The sequence below is a fragment of the Zalophus californianus genome, chromosome 4 (assembly GCF_009762305.2).
Source record: "Zalophus californianus isolate mZalCal1 chromosome 4, mZalCal1.pri.v2, whole genome shotgun sequence".
Taxonomy (NCBI): Eukaryota; Metazoa; Chordata; class Mammalia; order Carnivora; family Otariidae; genus Zalophus; species Zalophus californianus.
In genome coordinates this window covers 40219652-40240212 of record NC_045598.1, presented here as the reverse complement: position 1 = coordinate 40240212, position 20561 = coordinate 40219652, and the positions used below count along the sequence as shown (strand labels likewise).

Here is a 20561-nt window from a genome sequence, read left to right as displayed (position 1 = left end):
TTATAAGCTTGCCTTAGTGCCAAGTATATATGAGTCTAAATTTTGTCTCAAACATTTTGGTTCTTTCTCCTCTAGGAAGTTTGCTCTGATTTTTCCCATTCCTCATGCATTAAATGTTCTCCTCTGAACTTTCCTGTCGTAACACTTATCACTAATATTACAATTAACTGTATATATTATATAGTGTTCCTTAAGGGAGTATAGACTGTATCTTTCACACAGGTCCAGGCAGTGTGGCATTTACTAGGGTTTTGTAAATGTTTGTTAAATGATAATGGGAATAAACGAATGCCGATAAACAGCCAAAATAGAATCACGAATTTTTTAAGCTGTTTTTCAAATTCTGAGTAAATAACTTCTCTGGATTCAAAGAGTAATTTTAGGACTGCCATGGCTGAACCAAGAGATTATGTATTCTCATCAGCAAACATTAATGAAAAAAAGATTGTTTATCTCATTTTTTAGAAAAAGCTTTTCCTAACCTGTTAGATGGCTGATAAGAAAATGTGAAGAGATTGGGAGTTCCTTATACATAATTAAGCAGCTCATTCTTGCAGATACTTCAATAATTCATATTTGAAATATACTTTTTTCAACAAAATTGGCTTTTTAGATAACTCCCTTTAAAGATGTTGTTGTAGGATTTTGTTTTCTGGATCTTAAGAGATTTGGGAACTCTACACTTTATGAAGACAAAATGGATAATGGGTTAGTTACATAGGCACAAAATTAAAATCACTATCCTAGTATGATATAAAGTTCTGTTGTTATGGAAAAGGGGCTATTATTTGATTGCAAACTGGATTAGGAGAAAGAGTTTAGATGTGGGGGAGTAAGGTAAAAGGAGTGAGAAAAAAAGATATGTAGAACAATGCTTTTTCTTCTCTGTGTCCTCCAACCCTTCTTAACCTGATGCCTCTTAAAGGGAAGGGTGAGTGTTAGGCAAGACTAAGTGAAGGCTGAGATGATAGCTTAGCTGATAGAGAATGTGACAAGATTCATCATACTGGACCTTTGTTTCTTTCCACTAGCCTGTGAACCTGGCTAAGTATCCTAGAAGAGTATGTAGTGTACCTTTTAGATCCTGCACCTTTACCTCTTTAAGAAACTGAGCCTCAAAGTTCAGGGAACTTCATGCTCCAGATACCTGTGTGCCTGAAACACAGGGAATTCAAGCACAGTAGTCGTCCTAATAGATGTGTTGTTTTGTAGAGGAGGCTCCCTTACTACTTTGAAATGAGAAGGGGTTTTTGAATTTTTAAGCTGTTGAATTGCTGAAATCAGGAGATCTTTGCCCTACAAAGCAAAACACTAAAGTAATATTAGGATCGTAAGTAGAACCAAGGTGTCTGTGAGAAATAGTGGTGCAGTCAGAATAGCAGATAGACTGCTTAGGACAAGGACCATTCATTTTTACTCCTCCAATAAGTATTTGTTCATTATCTTCTCTATTCAAACCACTAGGAAGACTTTCTTTCAAATAAGAGGGAAAATGTTACAATTCTGGGCATTAGTAGCTTGGTTATGCCCAAGGAGGAAATGCTAAGCTGAGTCAGACGGAGTAAATATCTTGGCTTCTTCATTTGGAACCATTAGACTTGCTAGATCAGTAGTTTTAAAATTGTTCCACAGTGTCCTGAGATCCTTCAGAGGTACCCCAACTATCAAAGGGATATGAGAAAGAAAAGGCCAAGCCCAGGAGGAGCATTAGACTCCCCATTGCCCTCTCGCTGCACCAACCAGAGTGGCCTTACTTTTGTCTATTGTATGCACTATAATTTTACATAATATTTTCCTTGGGGCCAGGGGAGAGAGGTAACCCTGGGAAAAGAAGTTTGAAAACCATTGATAAGAAGATCTTTAAAATCCCTTCTAGTTTAAAATCTGTAATTTTTATGACTAGCTAACCTCTAACATCCCTCTAGCCAAGTTTTATGAGTCTTTGATTCTAAGTTTCTCTTAATGCTTTTCTGGCAAATATTTATCTCTAAGTTAGGCTCTTTTGCATAGACCAGAATCAAATAGTTTCCCCATTTTCATAGCTTAAGTACATAGTGCCATATTTTAAAAGATAGAAATTTCATATATTAAATGGTCTTTGTAGACTTCATTTATTGAACATAGTACAGATAGGCATTTAGCCAGGTACCTTGCTGGGACCCCCTTCCCATCCAAGGCATAAATATTTGTCAGTATTCACAGTTTGGATGTTTTAGATCTCAGTATTTTTGAAATTCCATTCTTACCTAGAGATAGCAGCCCAGTTCATATTTTGAATCTGATGTTTTTAATTGTAATACTTTAAATCTCAACTGATGTTGCTGAAAACAAAATAAACGGAGCATGTTTATCAGTGCCCAGCATGTAGTAAGTTCTCAATAAATGTTTATTGAATAGAAGCACATCTCATATTTAATAGCCTGCTCTTTACGAAGAGCTTTTAGATAGTGTATTTCATGTTATCTCCAATAACACTGAAGATAGTGTACCATTTTCCACTAGTGAAAAATTTGAGAACCATTGCAGTAAGGAAATGGCAAGCTTGAAATAGAGATTACTGTGAGCTTTTTAAAAGACTCATATAGCTTGCTTTGTCTTTGACCTGATTATTGCCATCTCCTCATTTATTGAGCAAATATTTATTGAGCACTTAATTGTGTACTATGTTCTGGGGATAAAACAGACAAAATCCCTGTCTTCATTGAGTTTGTAAGCATCCTCCATTTTCCCTCAGGTTCCAGCCTTTAGTCTAGGGGTATCACAGCAAGTTTAGAAATATATATAAGCCTTAAAATGAAAAATATTAAGCTTTACTCTAGCAAATGGCTTCTTATTTAATAGAACCGTTGTAATACTAATGTCCTATTTTGATTACATAACTTATATTTTGGAATTTGATTTTCTAAAGTCAATATAAAACTAATCAGGACTTTTCTTAAATAGCAAAGCACGGATGTTCATATGGTTAGTGATAGTGATGGAGATGACTTTGAAGATGCTTCCGAATTTGGGGTGGATGATGGAGAAGTATTCGGCATGACCTCATCTGCCCTGAGAAAATCTCCAATGAGTGAGTATTAATAGCTCTTTGGGTCCAGCACTGTAATTCTACTTCCTACTACAGAAACTTATGAAGAATAATGAACTTAAAAATCTCTTAATGACTTTCCAGGTTTGGAGAGAGAAAATATAGCAAGTAGGCACATTATTCATTAGAACCAGATCCTCTTGAGTTTTGGTTTTATTAAGCTCAACAATTCCCAGTGCTTTAGTAAAATTCATTAAAAATGCAAGGGAATGTACAATGTTTCACGTATATAATTAGTTATGATTCTTTCTCTTTACTTTAAACCTAGAGGTTGATAAATAGCTATATTTTCTGTGACTGTACTTGTTTCCCGGCATCTTAGTGGAGATATCAGTTTTAAGAATAGTAATATTATTTTTCCATTCACTGGTACCACCTTTGGCAGGAAAAAAAAGTAAACTAAATGTGCCATCTCCTTCTCTTTAACTTTAGAAGATACATACTGTAGAATCATAAGCAGTATTATATGCAAAATTACTGTAAAATCCTTAAATGGCTCGTTTACTCAGTGAAGTTAGGGAACTCCGTTGGGCAGAAATAGATGTGATATTTACTTAAAATTGACCATCTTCCTTATAAATGAGATTTTTGAAATAACTTGAGATCCTTTTTATGTAGTTTATTCACAAGATGTCATTTTAAGAAAACATTGAAATCCTAATTAATGACTGGCACATACTTTAAATGCTTAGCAGGATTGTGTCAGTTGGCTTTCCAAAATTTATGAGCTTGGAATTTTTTCAAGATTCTTTCTTAAGGTTTGATGAAGTCTTCTAATGTATATCAAGTTAAAATGTCTCCTCAAATATATCACAAAAGCTAAGATTTAATTTTATTTCCTCTTTATTGATTAAATATATTTCTTATATGTGGGATTAGATGTTACGTGGTTTGTTTTTTGTGTCTATTTGTTTTGTTTTTTTTGTTTTTGTTTTTTCTTTTGTTTGTTTTTTAGTGCCAGAAAACGCAGAAAATGAAGGAGATGCCTTATTACAATTTACAGCAGAGTTTTCTTCAAGGTAGGGTTAGGACATTAACTATATAAAATTGATGTTCTTCTAATGCTACTGTGATTTTTCTGGAGCAATTTTAATCATAGATTGTCTTTAATTTCTCTGTAAAGTATTCAAAGGATACATTTATCAGTTTATGTAGTCTTAACACATACTATTCAATGTCAGATAACTAGTAAGCCATTTATGCCACTTCAGAGATGTATTTATCATCTTATCTCTGTATCTGTATTGAAGGAAAATAAAGGTGTCACTAATTAATATATTGACTGTATTCCCAAAAGGACTAGGTTATAGGATACTAATTTTTGGTATATACTAGAATAAACAAAATATCCTTTAAAATATTATTAAATTAAAAATAAAAATTTTAAATGTAAGTGAATTTTTTCTTTTAATTTTTGTTTTGGAACTAACTATTAACATTTCTTTTAAGAGGCTAATATAAAATGTTTTATATGCATTTGAGATTCTTAAAAGTTGTTTAAGAGGATTTAAGTATTTAACTTTAAATTTTTGTGTAAATGATATTTCTCTTTAGTTCTGTTTTCTAATGTAATATAATTTGGAAACTTTGCAAGATTACAGTTTTTTCCCTCTCTGTTGGACTTCCAGAATAAATGAACTAATAAAATGGAAAGTTAAGGTTACTATAAGGAAAATCTTATGAAAGTGGATAACCAGGAATTGCTACTTATAAATGGCATGGTTTTGTAGCACTTATTAAATCCATTTGCTAGATGTACTTAAAATTCCAGTATTCTAATATTGTCACTATAGGCCAAGAAGAATTCTAAGAACTAATGAAGCTCATTCCCAAGCCTTTAAAGAAATGTTTTAATGTTTGGTCTGTAGTTAAGAGACATTAGTCCCAACATTTACTTAAAAGATGCTGATTAGACTTGTGAAACTTTGAAGTAAATTTGAAATGTATTTATATTAATAGACATAATTTTTCCTATAGATATGGTGACTGCCATCCTGTATTTTTTATTGGCTCATTAGAAGCTGCTTTTCAAGAGGCCTTCTATGTGAAAGCCCGAGATGTAAGTGCAATCTTACCTTTTGTGATTAAAAAATGCATCCCATAGGTTTACCACCAGGCCTCAGGCAATGCTTAATGTTTTCTGTTTTTTTCAGATTGAAGACTTGATTTTGTTTGTGGTTCATCTACCAGCCTAATCATCACCAAGATGCCCATTTCAGAGGGGCAGTAGTACAATAGGGTATTGCTGGCTCTTGTAGATGGCCTTGTCAAGCTCTGAAAAAGGAGTTTTTTGTAGGGGGAAAAAAGATTGCCATGCTTAGAAGGGACCAGGCTACATGTGTATGTTCTTTTCAGTTATTGATTGACAGGTTCTTTCTAAATGCCCTGTCTTTCAGTCTTTTCCCAAAATGATTCCATCTAATAGTATATATCTAATAACTGCAATATTTTTATCTTAAAAGTTACTTTAGACAACAAAAATATAGAAATGGCCATTGTGATCTTAAAGTAAAGTAGATTGGCATTTATAACAAGAATTCAGAAGGTACATTTTCAGGAAGAAATTTCTATGCAATCACTCTGTTTATATGTTGACCCAGCAGTGGAGACCTCAGTAATCTGGCTCCTACCTATATGCACAACTTTAGCTCTTTCCATTTCTTGCCTTACACTTAATAAATCTAGCAGTGATGTACCGTTTGTGTTTCCCCATAATCTTACTCTTTGGTCATGCTTCTCTGCTGTAAGGAATGTCTTCATTCTACCCTTTACCTGGTTAACTTCTACTCTTCTTTTGACACTTAATTGTCCCTGACTCTTCCACTGTTGTACAGTTGGATCCACCCCTTAATACTTTGTACCGATACCCTCTGCTCATCTTACTGTTACATTTAACACATTGCTTATCATTATCCATTCTCTGTATATATGCCTTCTCAAGAGATTAGATTTTCTCTTTGGCAGTGACTGTACCATCCCTAGTAAATATTCTATGTATTTAATGAATGAAGGAAAAAAAAGAGTGGGAAGGAAGAAATAGTGTGTAGATAAGAGTAGAGGGTAAGTTATTGGAATTAAAGAGGGCAAGGACTTCTGAGAGTAGAGCGCAAGGATGCCTCTGAAATTTCTAGTCTCCAGTTTATCTTAAACCCTGACCTAAAGAAAATTTCATTTTAAACAAATTTTAAAAATTGACAATAATTAGTAATCAAACTTAGAGCAAGGAATGATGGTTTAATGAAGTGGAATAAGAAACACAGACTGTTCTTTACACTAAGAATAGTGGAATAGCCCATTATAAATGCTGTGGTAGTCTATTTTTTAACTATTAAATTTATATAAAATGGATGTCACTTTTGAAGAAATAAATATTTATAATAATACACATTCATAGTTTCCATAAATATAGGTTTATGGAAAACACTGAAAAGCAAAAAGAAAATATTCTAACACAGATTAACAGTTAACTTTATGATACATGTTCTTTCCATATCTTTAAATATATTTTGATGAATACTTTTATGTATGCTTAATACTACTGAGTCATGTTATAATCCTGCTAAAACAGTTTATTTTCACCTTTTAATATTACATGGTCATTTGCTCAATTATATTTTATAATATTTTAACTTTTTATTAAAATAATTTTTAATACAGAAAAAGTAAAAAGAATAATACAGTAAACACCCAAATCCCCTATCCCTAAATTTAATAACTAATAAATTTTGCCATGTTTGTTTCTTTCATATGCAAGCATCCCAAAATTTTAATGGAGATAGAAGCCTTAATAACTTCAAGAGTTTAACTGCCACACATTTATTAAAGAGCAGCATTTGAAATGTAATTATTTACATTTTTATACTTATTTAGGTTTGTGATTTTGATGAATAAATTTTTTATGATAAATTTTTTTTCCATCTCCTCTCTGAAAATGGCAAACACTGACAGGAATAGAAAATAAGTGTAAAATTTATTATTCAAAATATGTAAAAACAAATGTAAAAAAAATTACAGTTTCACATGATTTTTTTTAACTTTGTAGCAGTTAAACTTTTGAAATAAAACTTAAACTGCATGAAAATATTTAGGTTACCTTTTTATATTCAATATTTTTTGTTAAATTACATATCTTACACCTAAAGACATCTATATGTGTTTTCCAAAAAAATAATGATATTCTCCTACGTAATCACAATACCATTATCACATGTAACAAAATTAACGGTAATTCCCTAATATCACCTAAATCCAGTGCATATTCATACTTTACCAGCTGTGTCCAAAATGTCTTTTTAACTATTTTTTGAAACCACAGCCTACTCAAGGATCACAAATTACATTTGGTTGTTAGATTTTTTTAAAATATTCATTTATTTATTTTAGAGAGAGCGAAAGAGGGCATGGTGGGTAGGGGCAGAGGGAGAGAGAGAATCTCAAAAGAGACTCCCCTTTGAGTGGGGAGCTTGTCACAGGGCTCGACCTCACAACCCTGAGCTCATGACCTGAGCCTAAATCAAGAGTCGGACACTTAACTGAGCCACCCAAGCACCCTGTGGTTGTTAGATTTCTTAAATCCCTTTAAACAAGCACTCTCTCCTCCTGCCTCTCTTTTTTCCCCCATAACATTTGCTTAGTGAAGAAATCATGCTTTGTTATATTCAGGTCAAAATTTTTTTGTGAGAATGCTTTGTAAATAATACTGAATACTTCATTAAAACAGGACTCTAATGGTTATAGAGTCTCATTGTATGGCCATATTATTATATTTAAACAATCACTTATTGGACCTAAATATGGTTGAAAGTAGTTGAAGTAATCGGAAAATGTTAAGGCCTTTGTGACTTAAACTGTAGCTCCCAAAATAAGCATAGATGTCTTTTAAATCCCACTTAAAAAGCTACCCTAAGATACACTGTGTATACCTTAAACATTTTAACTTTAAATGAAGACACTTGTTTAAATATACAGTATATAATAGACAAAGAAACTTTTGCTAGGTGTCTTATATAATAAACTGGCATTTGATGATCCCCAGAGGAGAATAAACTCTTGCATATTAACTTCTGGATATTTCTAATGAAATAATTGATTGTTTGCTTTTGACTAGGGTCTTGGTATTTTAACAAATGAAAGTCATTGGTTCATGTAATTAAATGTTTTGCTTCATATTAGATTCGTACCAAAATCCTTTGACCTCTTTGGAATGCTAAGTTGTCTGTTATCTTTTTCCCCTTGCCCAAGACTTTTTCTTTCCTCATTTCTCTTTTCCAGGTAGTTACACACACACACACACACACACACACACACACACACACACACACACATCTCCTTTTAATTAAAGAGTACTGTGTACGCATAGAAATAGTACTGCTACTATAGATTTATATGGTGCTGTATGGTTTATAGAGCATCTTTCCTATATGTATCTTATTTGAACCCCACAACAAACCAGTGAGATAGGGACATATAATATCAATATTCCTATTGTATAGATGAGGAAGCTCAGAAATGCAACAGAACTTAACCAAAGCACATCAGTAGTAAGTACTAGAGGCCAAATAAGAGCTCAGGGTTCTAACACAGGTTAAGTATGATTTACACTCTATCACTGTATTTCAGTTTTCAGTGGTAACTACTATACTGCAGGATTCAGTGATCAAATGTCATTTCTCCTTTTCAGATTTCACATTTGAAAGTTAAAATAAATCTTTTTCAATATTATTTTTTAAAACTTGTGAATGAATCATTTTTAAGAAAGCAGTTTGCCGATGTTCACATATTTTAAAGCAAGTGTGACCGATACTGTGGCATTCTGACTAAATTTCTTTCATCTTAAATATCACATGTTTAATTTAAACTGTGGGAGGCACATTAATTTTACCAGGGCAACAGATGAGCCTCAAGCACCAGCATTCTTCACTTGAAGTGAGAAATTGAGTTCCAAGAGTAAATAAAAACAAGATTGAAGGTTTAAATCCTCTGCTAGGCTTTTTGAACTTATATACTCATTAAATGTTTATTGGAGTGGTGGGATTACAAAGGATTTGGGGAGCTTCATCAACTGGTATATAGTTAATCACTAAGTAAAACACTACATTTGATAAAGTGTTTCTCACGATGCCACATTCAATCCATCTTAATGAAAACTGCTTCAAACTGATTTCATTTGATAGCACTTGGTGGTGAGAGTGCCCATAGTTCTTTCTGCCTTTTTCATGAGGAATTTAAAACACTGTCCAAAGCAGTGCTCCAACTTCAGTAAAACAAGTATTCTAAGGTCTCGTGTTTAAGTATATTGTGACAGAGTTTTGACTTCTGGCAACAGGTCCATCAGTTTTATGACCTCCTCTCATGCCCTTAACTGCTAGAGATGTTCACTCAGTTGAGGGCCAGAAATATTTATCACATGCCTGTTAAGGACCTGGAATATAGAGCTTTCCTGCCTTTGAAATGCTCATAGTCTAATGGGGAAGATAATATCAACAGATTCATATAGTACAGTACACTATAGCAGTGAAGAGGAGAGGTCCTTCATCTGCCTTAGAAAGTTTAAGGAGATTTCTTGAGGAGGTACATCGACCCTGAATCTTATGAGTCATACTTAGCCAAATAACAGAATTCTAAACAGAAAAAAAAGGTCAAAAGCAAAGGCAAGAAGATTAAAATGAGAGAACTACAACCAAAAACTTAAGACCAAGAGTAAAAAATACAAGCTAGAGAGTTGGATTGCAAGGCATGAGGTGGGGCAGATCAGAAGGGGCCAAGGCGCGGAAGGGTCTGGCATTCCCTGTCATTTAAGAGATATGTATTGAATAAAGCTTATATTTTATTTTTAGGTAAGTGAGAGCCAATGGTTAGTCACTGTAATTAAGGTTGCAGAAGCGTTACCACTGGCCACACCATGATTCCCTAGGAGTTTCTTAACCAGGGTTCTTTTTCTCCTTATAGCCTCCCCACCTCTCATTCCTGCTACCTCTGAATTCTGTACAAAACAGAAAGTGCCCTGTAGAGTGATTAGACATTTGTAGTAAATAAAAATCAACAGCAATAAAAATCTCAGTGCCAGGGTTTTATCTCCCATGTGAAGTATTGTTCCTTTCTTAGTTCCATTCCTCCCCTTGGGAGACTGGGCTTTGATTTCAGTAATCTGTTATACCTCCTTAGATCTTGACTTCAGATCCAGTGATGTTTCCAAATATTACACATAAATTAAGGAAACTACTGCTCAATTACTAATTTCCCACTTAGTAACTCTGTGGCCCCAAACAAGTAATCAGCCTATTTCTAATCTAGGAACTAAAAAACAAAAGGGAGATAATGATATGGTTGTTTTGAGGATTAAATAGGATACTATCCATATATGCACCCAGCACCGTGGCTAATTGCTGTGAAGCAGTTTGGGGCTATTTGAGAAATGTTTGTGAAAAACAAAACTGATTTATTCATGCAATTTGTGAACTAATTCTAAGAACAGTTCCAGAAAGGAATTTTGAGAACCCCTATGAGCATTTACAGCGCTAAAATAAGTGCTTTACTTTAACAGTATTTGTGATCCAGTTTTATTACATTTACTTTTAAAAATCAGCCCATTTTAAAGTAGTGCTCTTTCTATTATATCATGTTAAAAAGAAATCTGAATACCGTCACTGATCAATACTTTTTAAGAAAAAAAATGTTTTACACAAATCTGAAGCCACAAACTGTAGTTGGTGGGTTTCTAGCCCTCCATTAGCCAGAAAAAAAGAGGCAAACAAACTTATTTGTGCTTTAGAGAATATGCCCAGTCTGATCATCTTGTCTTTGTTTTCTTTTCGATTTAAATTCCTTAAAGGCAGACAGTGTCCTTGGAGTAATTTTATATGACAGCTATGACAGCAGCCTGCACATGTGTGAGATAAGAACTATAATGCTAATATACTTTGTTAAGTATGTTCATTCTACAAATAAAATATTTGTTGTAAAAAAAAGAAAAGGAATACAGGTGCATTTAAAGTAGAAAACAAGTTACCACATCTGAAGCCTGAAAATAATCACTATTAAATATTATTTTTACTTTTAAACATGATTTTTTAAAAATCTCCGAGTATGTATATCAGTAAAAAAGTTGACATGTTTTACATAAATAAAACTGTACCAAATATGCTGTTCTATAATTAGATGTTTCCATTAAACAGTATATTGTTAGCACCATATTTAGAATTTGCCTCAAATTCTCCTACTGGGTTATCAGAACTACCTAATTAAAATTGTAAAAAACTTTACTGTCCATATTTAAATTATTTTTTAGTTTAAAAATTTAGTAAATTAGTTTTAAGATATGCTGCTTTGTAAAACATTCTTCTCAATTTACTGCTACTCACCATCTTTTTAAAAACAATTTAACCATATTTGAAAAGCATTATAGGTAAAATTTATTAAAATATCAGAAGCAAGGCTGATTTCCATTTATGGGCTTTATCCATATTTGTATCATTTCTCCCAAAGGGCCCTTCCTGGCCCTAGAAAGTATTTGTTATTCATATTACTTATTTTAAAAGGATTAAAAGCTAAGTTTGATCTCTATAGTATTTCAGTTGTAAATTCAAGAAATCTGTTTCATATCTAATCTTAAACATTAAAAATAAGAGGTATGGTAGAAAGCATACTAATCAAAATTCTTATATTTGGGTTCTGGTTTTTCATTTACTATCTATGTCCTATTAACCAGATTACTCTTCTCTGATCATCAATTTCTGCATTTAAAAATTTGTATTGTAATACTTCACAAGATTGTTTAACAGAAAATTAACATATTTAAAACATCTTTGAAATGTATGTGAAACATCTTTAAGATTGTTTGCTTATAAGTAGGTGGACATCGAATAAATCAGGCAAATTTGGATTGGAAACTAGGCCCTGATAACTGACTCAGCCATGTAAGCAAGCCTCCATTCTCCTTTCTCTGAAATGGGCTAAAATACCTTGACAATTAACCCACCTTGGAAAATAAGCCCTTACATTAACAGTAACCAAGTTATTTAGATATACATGTTAGAGAAGATAAATAGGCCTGTTTAATTGGTATATATGGTACTTGTAAGGGAACAGTAAAGGATAGGGCTAAAATAAAGAAGTAGACTGGGTCTATTTTTCATTGTGGAAATCCCTGAAGACCAGCTACAGACTTTTGTTGTTGTTAGGCAGTGGTTAGCTTTGGAAAGTTTTTGAAGAGGGTGACACTGCCAGAGCTGTATCGTAGACATAAGTAATGTGGTAGTAGTTTGTAGGGTGGATTGGAGGGAAGAAATTGGTGGCATGAGACTGAGCAACTGTATACGTTTGTATCTTGTGTAGTTGTGGAATGTCAGGCATTGGTTAGAAGATCATAGTACAGTGATAGCACAATGTAGTTCGCAAACTTTCTGGCTCCTAAATTTTACAGCCTATTAGCTTTTGTGTACCTTTTTATACCTATGTATCTTCTAGTATCCTGACTCTCCCATATCCTCCTCGAAGTGCCTAACAAAACTGAAGAGAATTAATACTGCTTCTGACATAGACCTAGGCTAATGTGTTCTGGCCTTTCTTTAGTTTGTGAAGCATTTCAATAGAATGTGTTGATTTTATATTTGCGTTGTCATTTACAGTCTTTTATAAGGAACCTATATTAAGAAAATCAGTATTTCTGATGTTTGGTGCATAGTATCTTTATTAAAAATACTGGAAACTTAAATTTCTCTAGCATATATAATTATGAAGAACTCCATAAATCAGTAAGAAGACAGCAACCCGTTATGGGTAAGCAATATAAGCAAGTACTTCACAGAAAATATGAAAAGATGTTCTTATTTTCCATAATACAAAAAATACAGATTAAAACTACACTAATATATCATTTTCACAAATCATAGTAGCAAAATTTTTTTCTGCATATATACCTAAGCATATGAGAAATAAGATAAATACAAGGATAATTATTATGTAATTTAAAATAGCAAAAAATTGGAAATACTTTAAATGTCATTCATACAATGGGATACTATGTGATCGTTAAAAAGAATGAAGCCACTTCATATATATTGATGTGGAATGATGTTCAAGATAGTTTGCGAAGTGAAAAAAGTGAGATGCATAACAGCGTGTATAGTACATCTCCTTTTGTGTTGTAAAAACTGTGTACATAGATTATAAAAAATACAAAATACATCGACCAACCACCTGCTATGACTTCAGCCATCCTGGGTCTCAGATATATGTAATATGGCACGCATGGCATTTCAGATAGATGTACACTTCACTATTGCACTATTACAAATCCCACTAGGCTATCCTGCATGGGTTAAATGGACTGGACCACATGTTAACAGTGAAGGCTCTCCCTGATCTTTGCATGAAGGCTAGACTAGCAACCTCCATGTCTTCTTTTGCCTTCATGCCTACTTGGCCTTTCAAAAACAGTGTCCCCCTCCTCTCTTCTCACTAACCAGTTGTATAAGATGGAGCTTTCTGAATAGCCAGTTAGGTCATTTACGTTAGGCTAGTGTTAATTACAGTCCCTTCAAAGTGTAATTCAGGGTCCTTTGGAGGCTGTGAGAGTCTTCCTGATGGACCATGAACTAATCCATAAATGCATATCTTTTCTTTAGATCTTCTGGGTTAATAGTACAGTTCCATGGACTATCATTTTTATGTATGACTAAGGATTTCTTATAGTTAGTCTGTTGTTAAGAGTTAAGATTGGGTTTGGTTTCTTGTAACAGAAAAATAAAAATTAATAGTGGCTCAAACAAAATAGAAGTTAATTTCTCTATTCCTTTCAAGAAGTCCAGAGGTAGTCTGTCCAGGCCTGGTATGGTATATCACAGAGTCAGAAACTCAGATTCCTCCAATCATGTTGCTCCACTGTGCGGTACAGTTCAGGTTATGTCATGATTCTGGATGACTACAGGAGATTGAACCAGCACTTCTGCTTACATTAACCAGAACTTGGTTACATAGCCACCTTTGTTTAAATGGAGGCTGAGAAATGGATTCTTTATTTCAGTCAGCCATTAATTCAACTTAAAAAAATACATAAGAGATTTCCTTACTAAGGAAGATGTGGAAAATATTTAGGGACTACAGTCTCCACCATTCCTATTAAATGAATAGTTAAGAGTTACTACAATTCTGTATGCTTAAACTTAGCTTATTTTTATAATTCACAATGTTCTACTTTGAAATCTGCCAGACAGTACTTGATAGTAATAAAAAGTTACTGAACATGTACACCCACAAATCATTAGAATTCCTTTGATTTTTCAGCAAGAATGCATTATTTTCTATATATATTTTTTAAGATTTATTTATTTGAGAGAAAGAGAGAGAGAGTACATGAGAGGGGGGAGGATTAGAGGGAGAAGCAGGCTCCTCACTGAGCAGGGAGCCCAATGCAGGCCTCGATCCAGGGACTCCAGGATCATGACCTAAGCCGAAGGCAGTCGCTTAACGAACTGAGCCAATCAGGCGCCCCTATCGATATATTTTAAATTAAAAATTACTGTTAATAATCTCCAATTCTTTATTGCTGTGGTTCCCCCACCCCTAGAGTATAGAAATAATGAGATAGGTAGGCTGTGGGTCCTTTTTCTCTTCCTCAGTAGCCTAAAAGTGGGAGAAGCAAGTGTTTGTGTACCGTTGCCTTTCTTCCACATTCATGTTGTTCTGCCTGTTTAACAGACCACTGGTTAACTAGGGATAGAATTATTCCTCTCAGAAGAGAAAATAAAAAAAATCCTGCCTGCACTTTTATGAGGCTGCTCTTCCAGTCCTTGGTACTGCTTCTAGGTGTTCACCTGGAAAACCAATGGGATGAATCTTTTTTTTTAATTTTTTATAGTTATGTTAATCACCATACATTACATCATTAGTTTTTGATGTAGTGTTCCATGATTCATTGTTTGTGCATAACACCTAGTGCTCCACGTAGAATGTGCCCTATTTAATACCCATCACCAGGCTAAACCATTCCCCCACCCCCCTCCCCTCTAGAACCCTCAGTTTGTTTTTCAGAGTCCATCGTCTCTCATGGTTCGTCTCCCCCTCTGACTTACTCCCCTTCATTCTTCCCCTCCTGCTATCTTCTTCTTTTTCTTTTTTCTTAACATATCTTGCATTATTTGTTTCAGAAGTACAGATCTGTGATTCAACAGTCTTGCACAATTCACAGCGCTCACCATAGCACATACCCTCCCCAATGCCTATCACCCAGCCACCCCATCCCTCCCACCCCCCACCACTCCAGCAACCCTCAGTTTGTTTCCTGAGATTAAGAATTCCTCATATCAGTGAGGTCATATGATACATGTCTTTTCTGATTGACTTATTTCACTCAGCATAACACCCTCCAGTTCCATCCACGTCGTTGCAAATGGCAAGATCTCATTCCTTTTGATGGCTGCATAATATTCCATTGTGTATATATACCACCTCTTCTTTATCCATTCATCTGTCGATGGACATCTTGGCTCTTTCCACAGTTTGGCTATTATGGACATTCCTGCTATAAACATTGGGGTGCACGTACCCCTTCGGATCCCTACATTTGTATCTTTGGGGTAAATACCTAGTAGTGCAATTGCTGGATCATATGGTAGCTCTATTTTCAACTGTTTGAGGAACCTCCATACTGTTTTCCAGAGTGGTTGCACCAACTTGCATTCCCACCAGTGGTGTAGGAGGGTTCCCCTTTCTCCGCATCCCCGCCAACATCTGTCGTTTCCTGACTTGTTCATTTTAGCCATTCTGACTGGTGTGAGGTGGTATCTCGTTGAGGTTTTGATTTGGATTTCCCTGATGCTGAGCAATGTTGAGCACTTTTTCATGTGCCTGTTGGCCATTTGGATGTCTTCTTTGGAAAAACGTCTGTTCCTGTCTTCTGCCCATTTCTTTTTTTTTTTTAATTTTTTATTGTTATGTTAATCACCATATATTACATAATTTGTTTTGGTGTACTGTTCCATGATTCATTGTTTGTTCATAACACCCAGTGCTCCATGCAGAATGTGCCCTCCTCAATACCCATCACCAGGTTAACCCATCCCCCCACCCTCCTCCCCTCCAGAAACCTCAGTTTGTTTTTCAGAGTCCATCATCTCTCCTGGTTCGTCTCTCCCTCTGACTTAGTCCCCTTCATTCTTCCTCTCCTGCTATCTTCTTCTTTTTCTTTTTTCTTAAAATATGTTGCGTTATTTGTTTCAGAAGTACAGATCTGTGATTCAACAGTCTTACACAATTCACAGCGCTCACCGTAGCACATATCTTCCCCAATGTCCATCACCCAGCCACCCCATCCCTCCCACCCCCGACCACTCCAGCAACCCTCAGTTTGTTCCTGAGATTAAGAATTCCTCATATCAGTGAGGTCATATGATATATGTCTTTCTCTGATTGACTTATTTCACTCAGCATAACACCCTCCAGTTCCATCCACGTTGTTGCAAATCTGCCCATTTCTTGATTGGATTATTTGTTCTTTGGGTGTTGAGTTTGATAAGTTCTTTATAGATTTTGGATGCTAGCCCTTTATCTGATATGTCATTTGCAAATATTTTCTCCCATTCTGTCGGTTGTCTTTTGGTTTTGTGGACTGTTTCTTTTGCTGTGCAAAAGCTTTTTATCTTGATGAAATCCCAATAGTTCATTTTTGCCCTTGCTTCCCTTGCCTTTGGCGATGTTTCTAGGAAGAAGTTGCTGCGGCTGAGGTCAAAGTGGTTGCTACCTGTGTTCTCCTTTAGGATTTTGATGGACTCCTGTCTCACGTTTAGGTCTTTCAACCATTTGGAGTCTATTTTTGTGTGTGCTGTAAGGAAATGGTCCAGTTTCATTCTTCTGCATGTAGCTGTCCAATTCTCCCAACACCATTTATTGAAGAGACTGTCTTTTTTCCATTGGACATTCTTTCCTGCTTTGTCAAAGATGAGTTGACCATAGAATTGAGGGTCCATTTCTGGGCTCTCGATTCTGTTCCATTGATCTATGTGTCTGTTTTTGTGCCAGTACCATACTGTCTTGATGATGACAGCTTTGTAATAGAGCTGGAAGTCCAGAATTGTGATGCCGCCAGCTTTGCTTTTCTTTTTCAATATTCCTCTGGCTATTTGGGGTCTTTTCTGGTTCCATACAAATTTTAGGATTATTTGTTCCATTTCTTTGAAAAAAGGGGATGGTATTTTGATGGGGATTGCCTTGAATGTGTAGATTGCTCTAGGTAGCACTGACATCTTCACAATGTTTGTTCTTCCAATCCATGAGCATGGAACGTTTTTCCATTTCTTTGTGTCTTCTTCCATTTCTTTCATGAGTATTTTATAGTTTTCTGAGTACAGATCCTTTGCCTCTTTGGTTAAATTTATTCCTAGGTATCTTATGGTTTTGGGTGCAATTGTAAATGGGATCAACTCCTTGATTTGTCTCTCTTCTGTCTTGTTGTTGGTGTATAGGAATGCCACTGATTTCTGTGCATGGATTTTATATCCTGCTACTTTACTGAATTCCTGTATGAGTTCTATCAGTTTTGGGGTGGAGTCTTTTGGGTTTTCCACATACAGTATCATATCATCTGCAAAGAGTGAGAGTTTGACTTCCTCTTTGCCGATTTGGATGCCTTTGATTTCTTTTTGTTGTCTGATTGCTGTGACTAGGACTTCTAATACTTGGGATGAAATCTTTGATCTGGCCCAGTACTGCCTACTTTCTTGCCTCCATAATCCTACTCTTCCGGCCTTCCCAAAGAGCTTGCCTGCCTCTCTACAGTTTGCTGTAATAGCCTATCACTTGAACTTCTAATTTCCTTATTTGTAAAAACTTTAGTCATATGTTGGTTTTCCTCAAAAATATTTTACGACCTGAGTATTACAGTCTGAACAATGAAAACTGATAAAACTCTGTACCCAATGAGCATTTGTCAGCTTATTTTATGAAGAGAGTTTGGTTTTACTTTAGACTTTTTTTTTTTGTTTGTGTAACCTTTGACTTTCATATGAGAATTCAACCTACATGAGGCTCAAATACATTTGTGTCCTTAAGAATTCAGAGTTCTATCCCAACATCCCCTTCAGGAAGTGAGAAGAAAAAGACACCTTTGCATCTTGGTGTCACCTCACCTTCAATATCTGGCTGTTTCCTTTTGGAATCTCTCCATTTGGTTGCTGCCTATTGGTCCCTGAACTCAGCTTTGGGAGCCAAAAATGCAGAGTGTCAATGATTCTTTCCACAAATCAATCTGCACTTATTCTTCACTTTTTAAAAGTTACTAGCTTGGAGTTCTTTGAACATATCAGGCTACTGACATTACTGGGCCTTACCAAACTTCACTCTTTTTCTTTTTCTCATTCTTCTTTTCTTCGTTATCACCTAAATTTAAAATTTAGCTTAAATCAAAGATGTCAGTTAATATATCCTGTTTTTAAAATTTAGCTCAAGTATTCCCTTCATAAGGAAACAGCCAGGGTGCCTGGGTGTTTCAGTTGGCTAAGCATCTCCCTTCAGGGTCCTGGGATCAAGTCCCGCATTGGGCTCCTTGCTCAGCAGGGAATCTGCTTCTCCCTCTCCCTCTGCCCCTACCCCGGCTCGTGCTCTCTCTTGCACTCTCGCTCTCTCAAATAAATAAATAAAATCTTTTTTTAAAAAAAGAAGCAGCCAATCAGTGTTCATGCTTAGACCCTAGGACTGCCTCTCTTACAGCACTCACATTACCACTCCCTAGACAGAGTGTTGAACTTCTGACCTCCAGAGCTATATGGCACCCAAAGCATAAAAAAGTGAAGTAGTTTCCTAAAGTCACATAGCCAGGAGGTGGCAAAGCAGGAATTTGAACCAGATGTTGTGGCTTCATGGTGCCCTCCCTCTGATCTCACCTTGTAGTTATGTTGAGTCATGGTTTCATGCTGTGCTGGGCCTATGAACATTCATAAATAGGAATAGGATTATAGAAGTGAACAGTGTACTGGAATGATCCTAATTGGAGCCAGGATTTAAAACAATAAATAAGACAGCTACAAGGGGCATTTTGAGGTGGTTGGGGAAATTTGTGGACTTTATGTTAGATGATATTGTAACAAGATTATATGTCTAAGGTATGATAAAAATATTATGGTTATATAAGGGAATGTCCTTGTTTCTTAGGAGACAGACACTGAAGTATTTAATTTAAGGTGGAGCTGTCAAGATGTGTGCAACTTTAAGTGTTTCAGGGAAGGAGGCATACAATGAATGATAGAACAAATATGGCAAAATGTTAATAATTGATAAATCTAGGGTAAAGGATGAGTGAGTGTTTATTGTTGTATCAGTGTATCAGGTCTTTGTATCAATAAACCATTCCCAACTTAAAACCAAAAAAAAAAAAAAAAGTGATGTGCTTCTGATGATTATGGTGATGATAATCATGATAGAAAAGAAGGAAACAGAGAAAGGTCCCAATTTATATAAAGGAAATTATTTTGTTTTTAATATATTTTAATTCTTACACTGGAAAATTTATGAACTACCATTTATAGAAATTATTTATCCTATCAACCTCAAAGTTTTTGAAAACATGGACTATAGGTATTCTGGTACTCAAAAAGAAACTAGAAAATTTCCTTTTCAGTCCATCAGCAAATATTTTCTGAGTGTGTGCTCTGTGCCTGGCTTATTTTGAGACATAGCCAGCTCATTTCTTCCAGCTCTAATGTTCTATGGTTCTGTAATGCTAAGTATCTAAATACAATAGCTACTGTAGCTCAAGGCCAAATCACATTGGTTGCTGTCAGCCTGGCATTTCCTAAGCATCAACTTAGTACCTTAGCTCTTGGATTTGAATGTGATGATTAGTGAGGCCTTGAAGGCAGGGACTCAATTTAGCATCCCAAACATTATTGCTAGTAAGAGAAATGAAGGCGCTTCATAATCTTTAATAAATTTTCAGGGCTATCATTTCTCTTGAAATTGCTTTCAAATCCTTTATTTTGCATGGATAGTTCTGGAATTTTCATCCTAACAACTACATTTCATTCAGCACTTGCTATGGGCCAGGTGTTGTAAAGGAGGTTCTTTACCTGCTTTATCTATAATTCTTGGAACAAATACCTATCTTGCCCCATGGTCACACAGCTGGTAAGTGCAAAACTGGATTTAGCAGAGAGCTTTTTTTTACCTTTACACTATGTTACCAAAACCTAGATCACAAAGAGGGAGTCTGCTGAGTGTAGCTGGGCTGCTTGCCTTTGTTTACCAGACTTATACCCTCTCTGCCAAATTAGAAAGACAAATAAAATGTTTTTTTTAAGTGTCCCATTCTTATCACTTATCATATGGTACTGCCGTTTAATTTTTGCTTCCCCATACACCAACCCCCCAACTCTTTGAGGACTAGGAAACTTTGTTTTATTCATCTTTATGTTCGCAATGCTTAACACATCGGTGCTCCGTAAATGTTATTGAACTAAATTATTAATGGGCCAACGGGAAAAAT

The 20561-nt window shown here is 35.2% G+C and overlaps 1 protein-coding gene across 7 annotated transcripts in view; it reads left to right on the top strand.

The window, feature by feature from the left end:
- Positions 1-20561, top strand: part of FAF1 (Fas associated factor 1) — a 489041-nt gene that overhangs the window by 346321 nt on the left and 122159 nt on the right. For all 7 annotated transcript variants that reach the window (XM_027624861.2, XM_027624896.1, XM_027624850.2 and 4 more), the window contains 3 exons: positions 2944-3070; positions 4044-4107; positions 5066-5147. In XM_027624861.2, coding sequence (XP_027480662.1) covers positions 2944-3070; positions 4044-4107; positions 5066-5147 — 273 coding nt within the window. The remainder of the gene's footprint in view (positions 1-2943; positions 3071-4043; positions 4108-5065; positions 5148-20561) is intronic.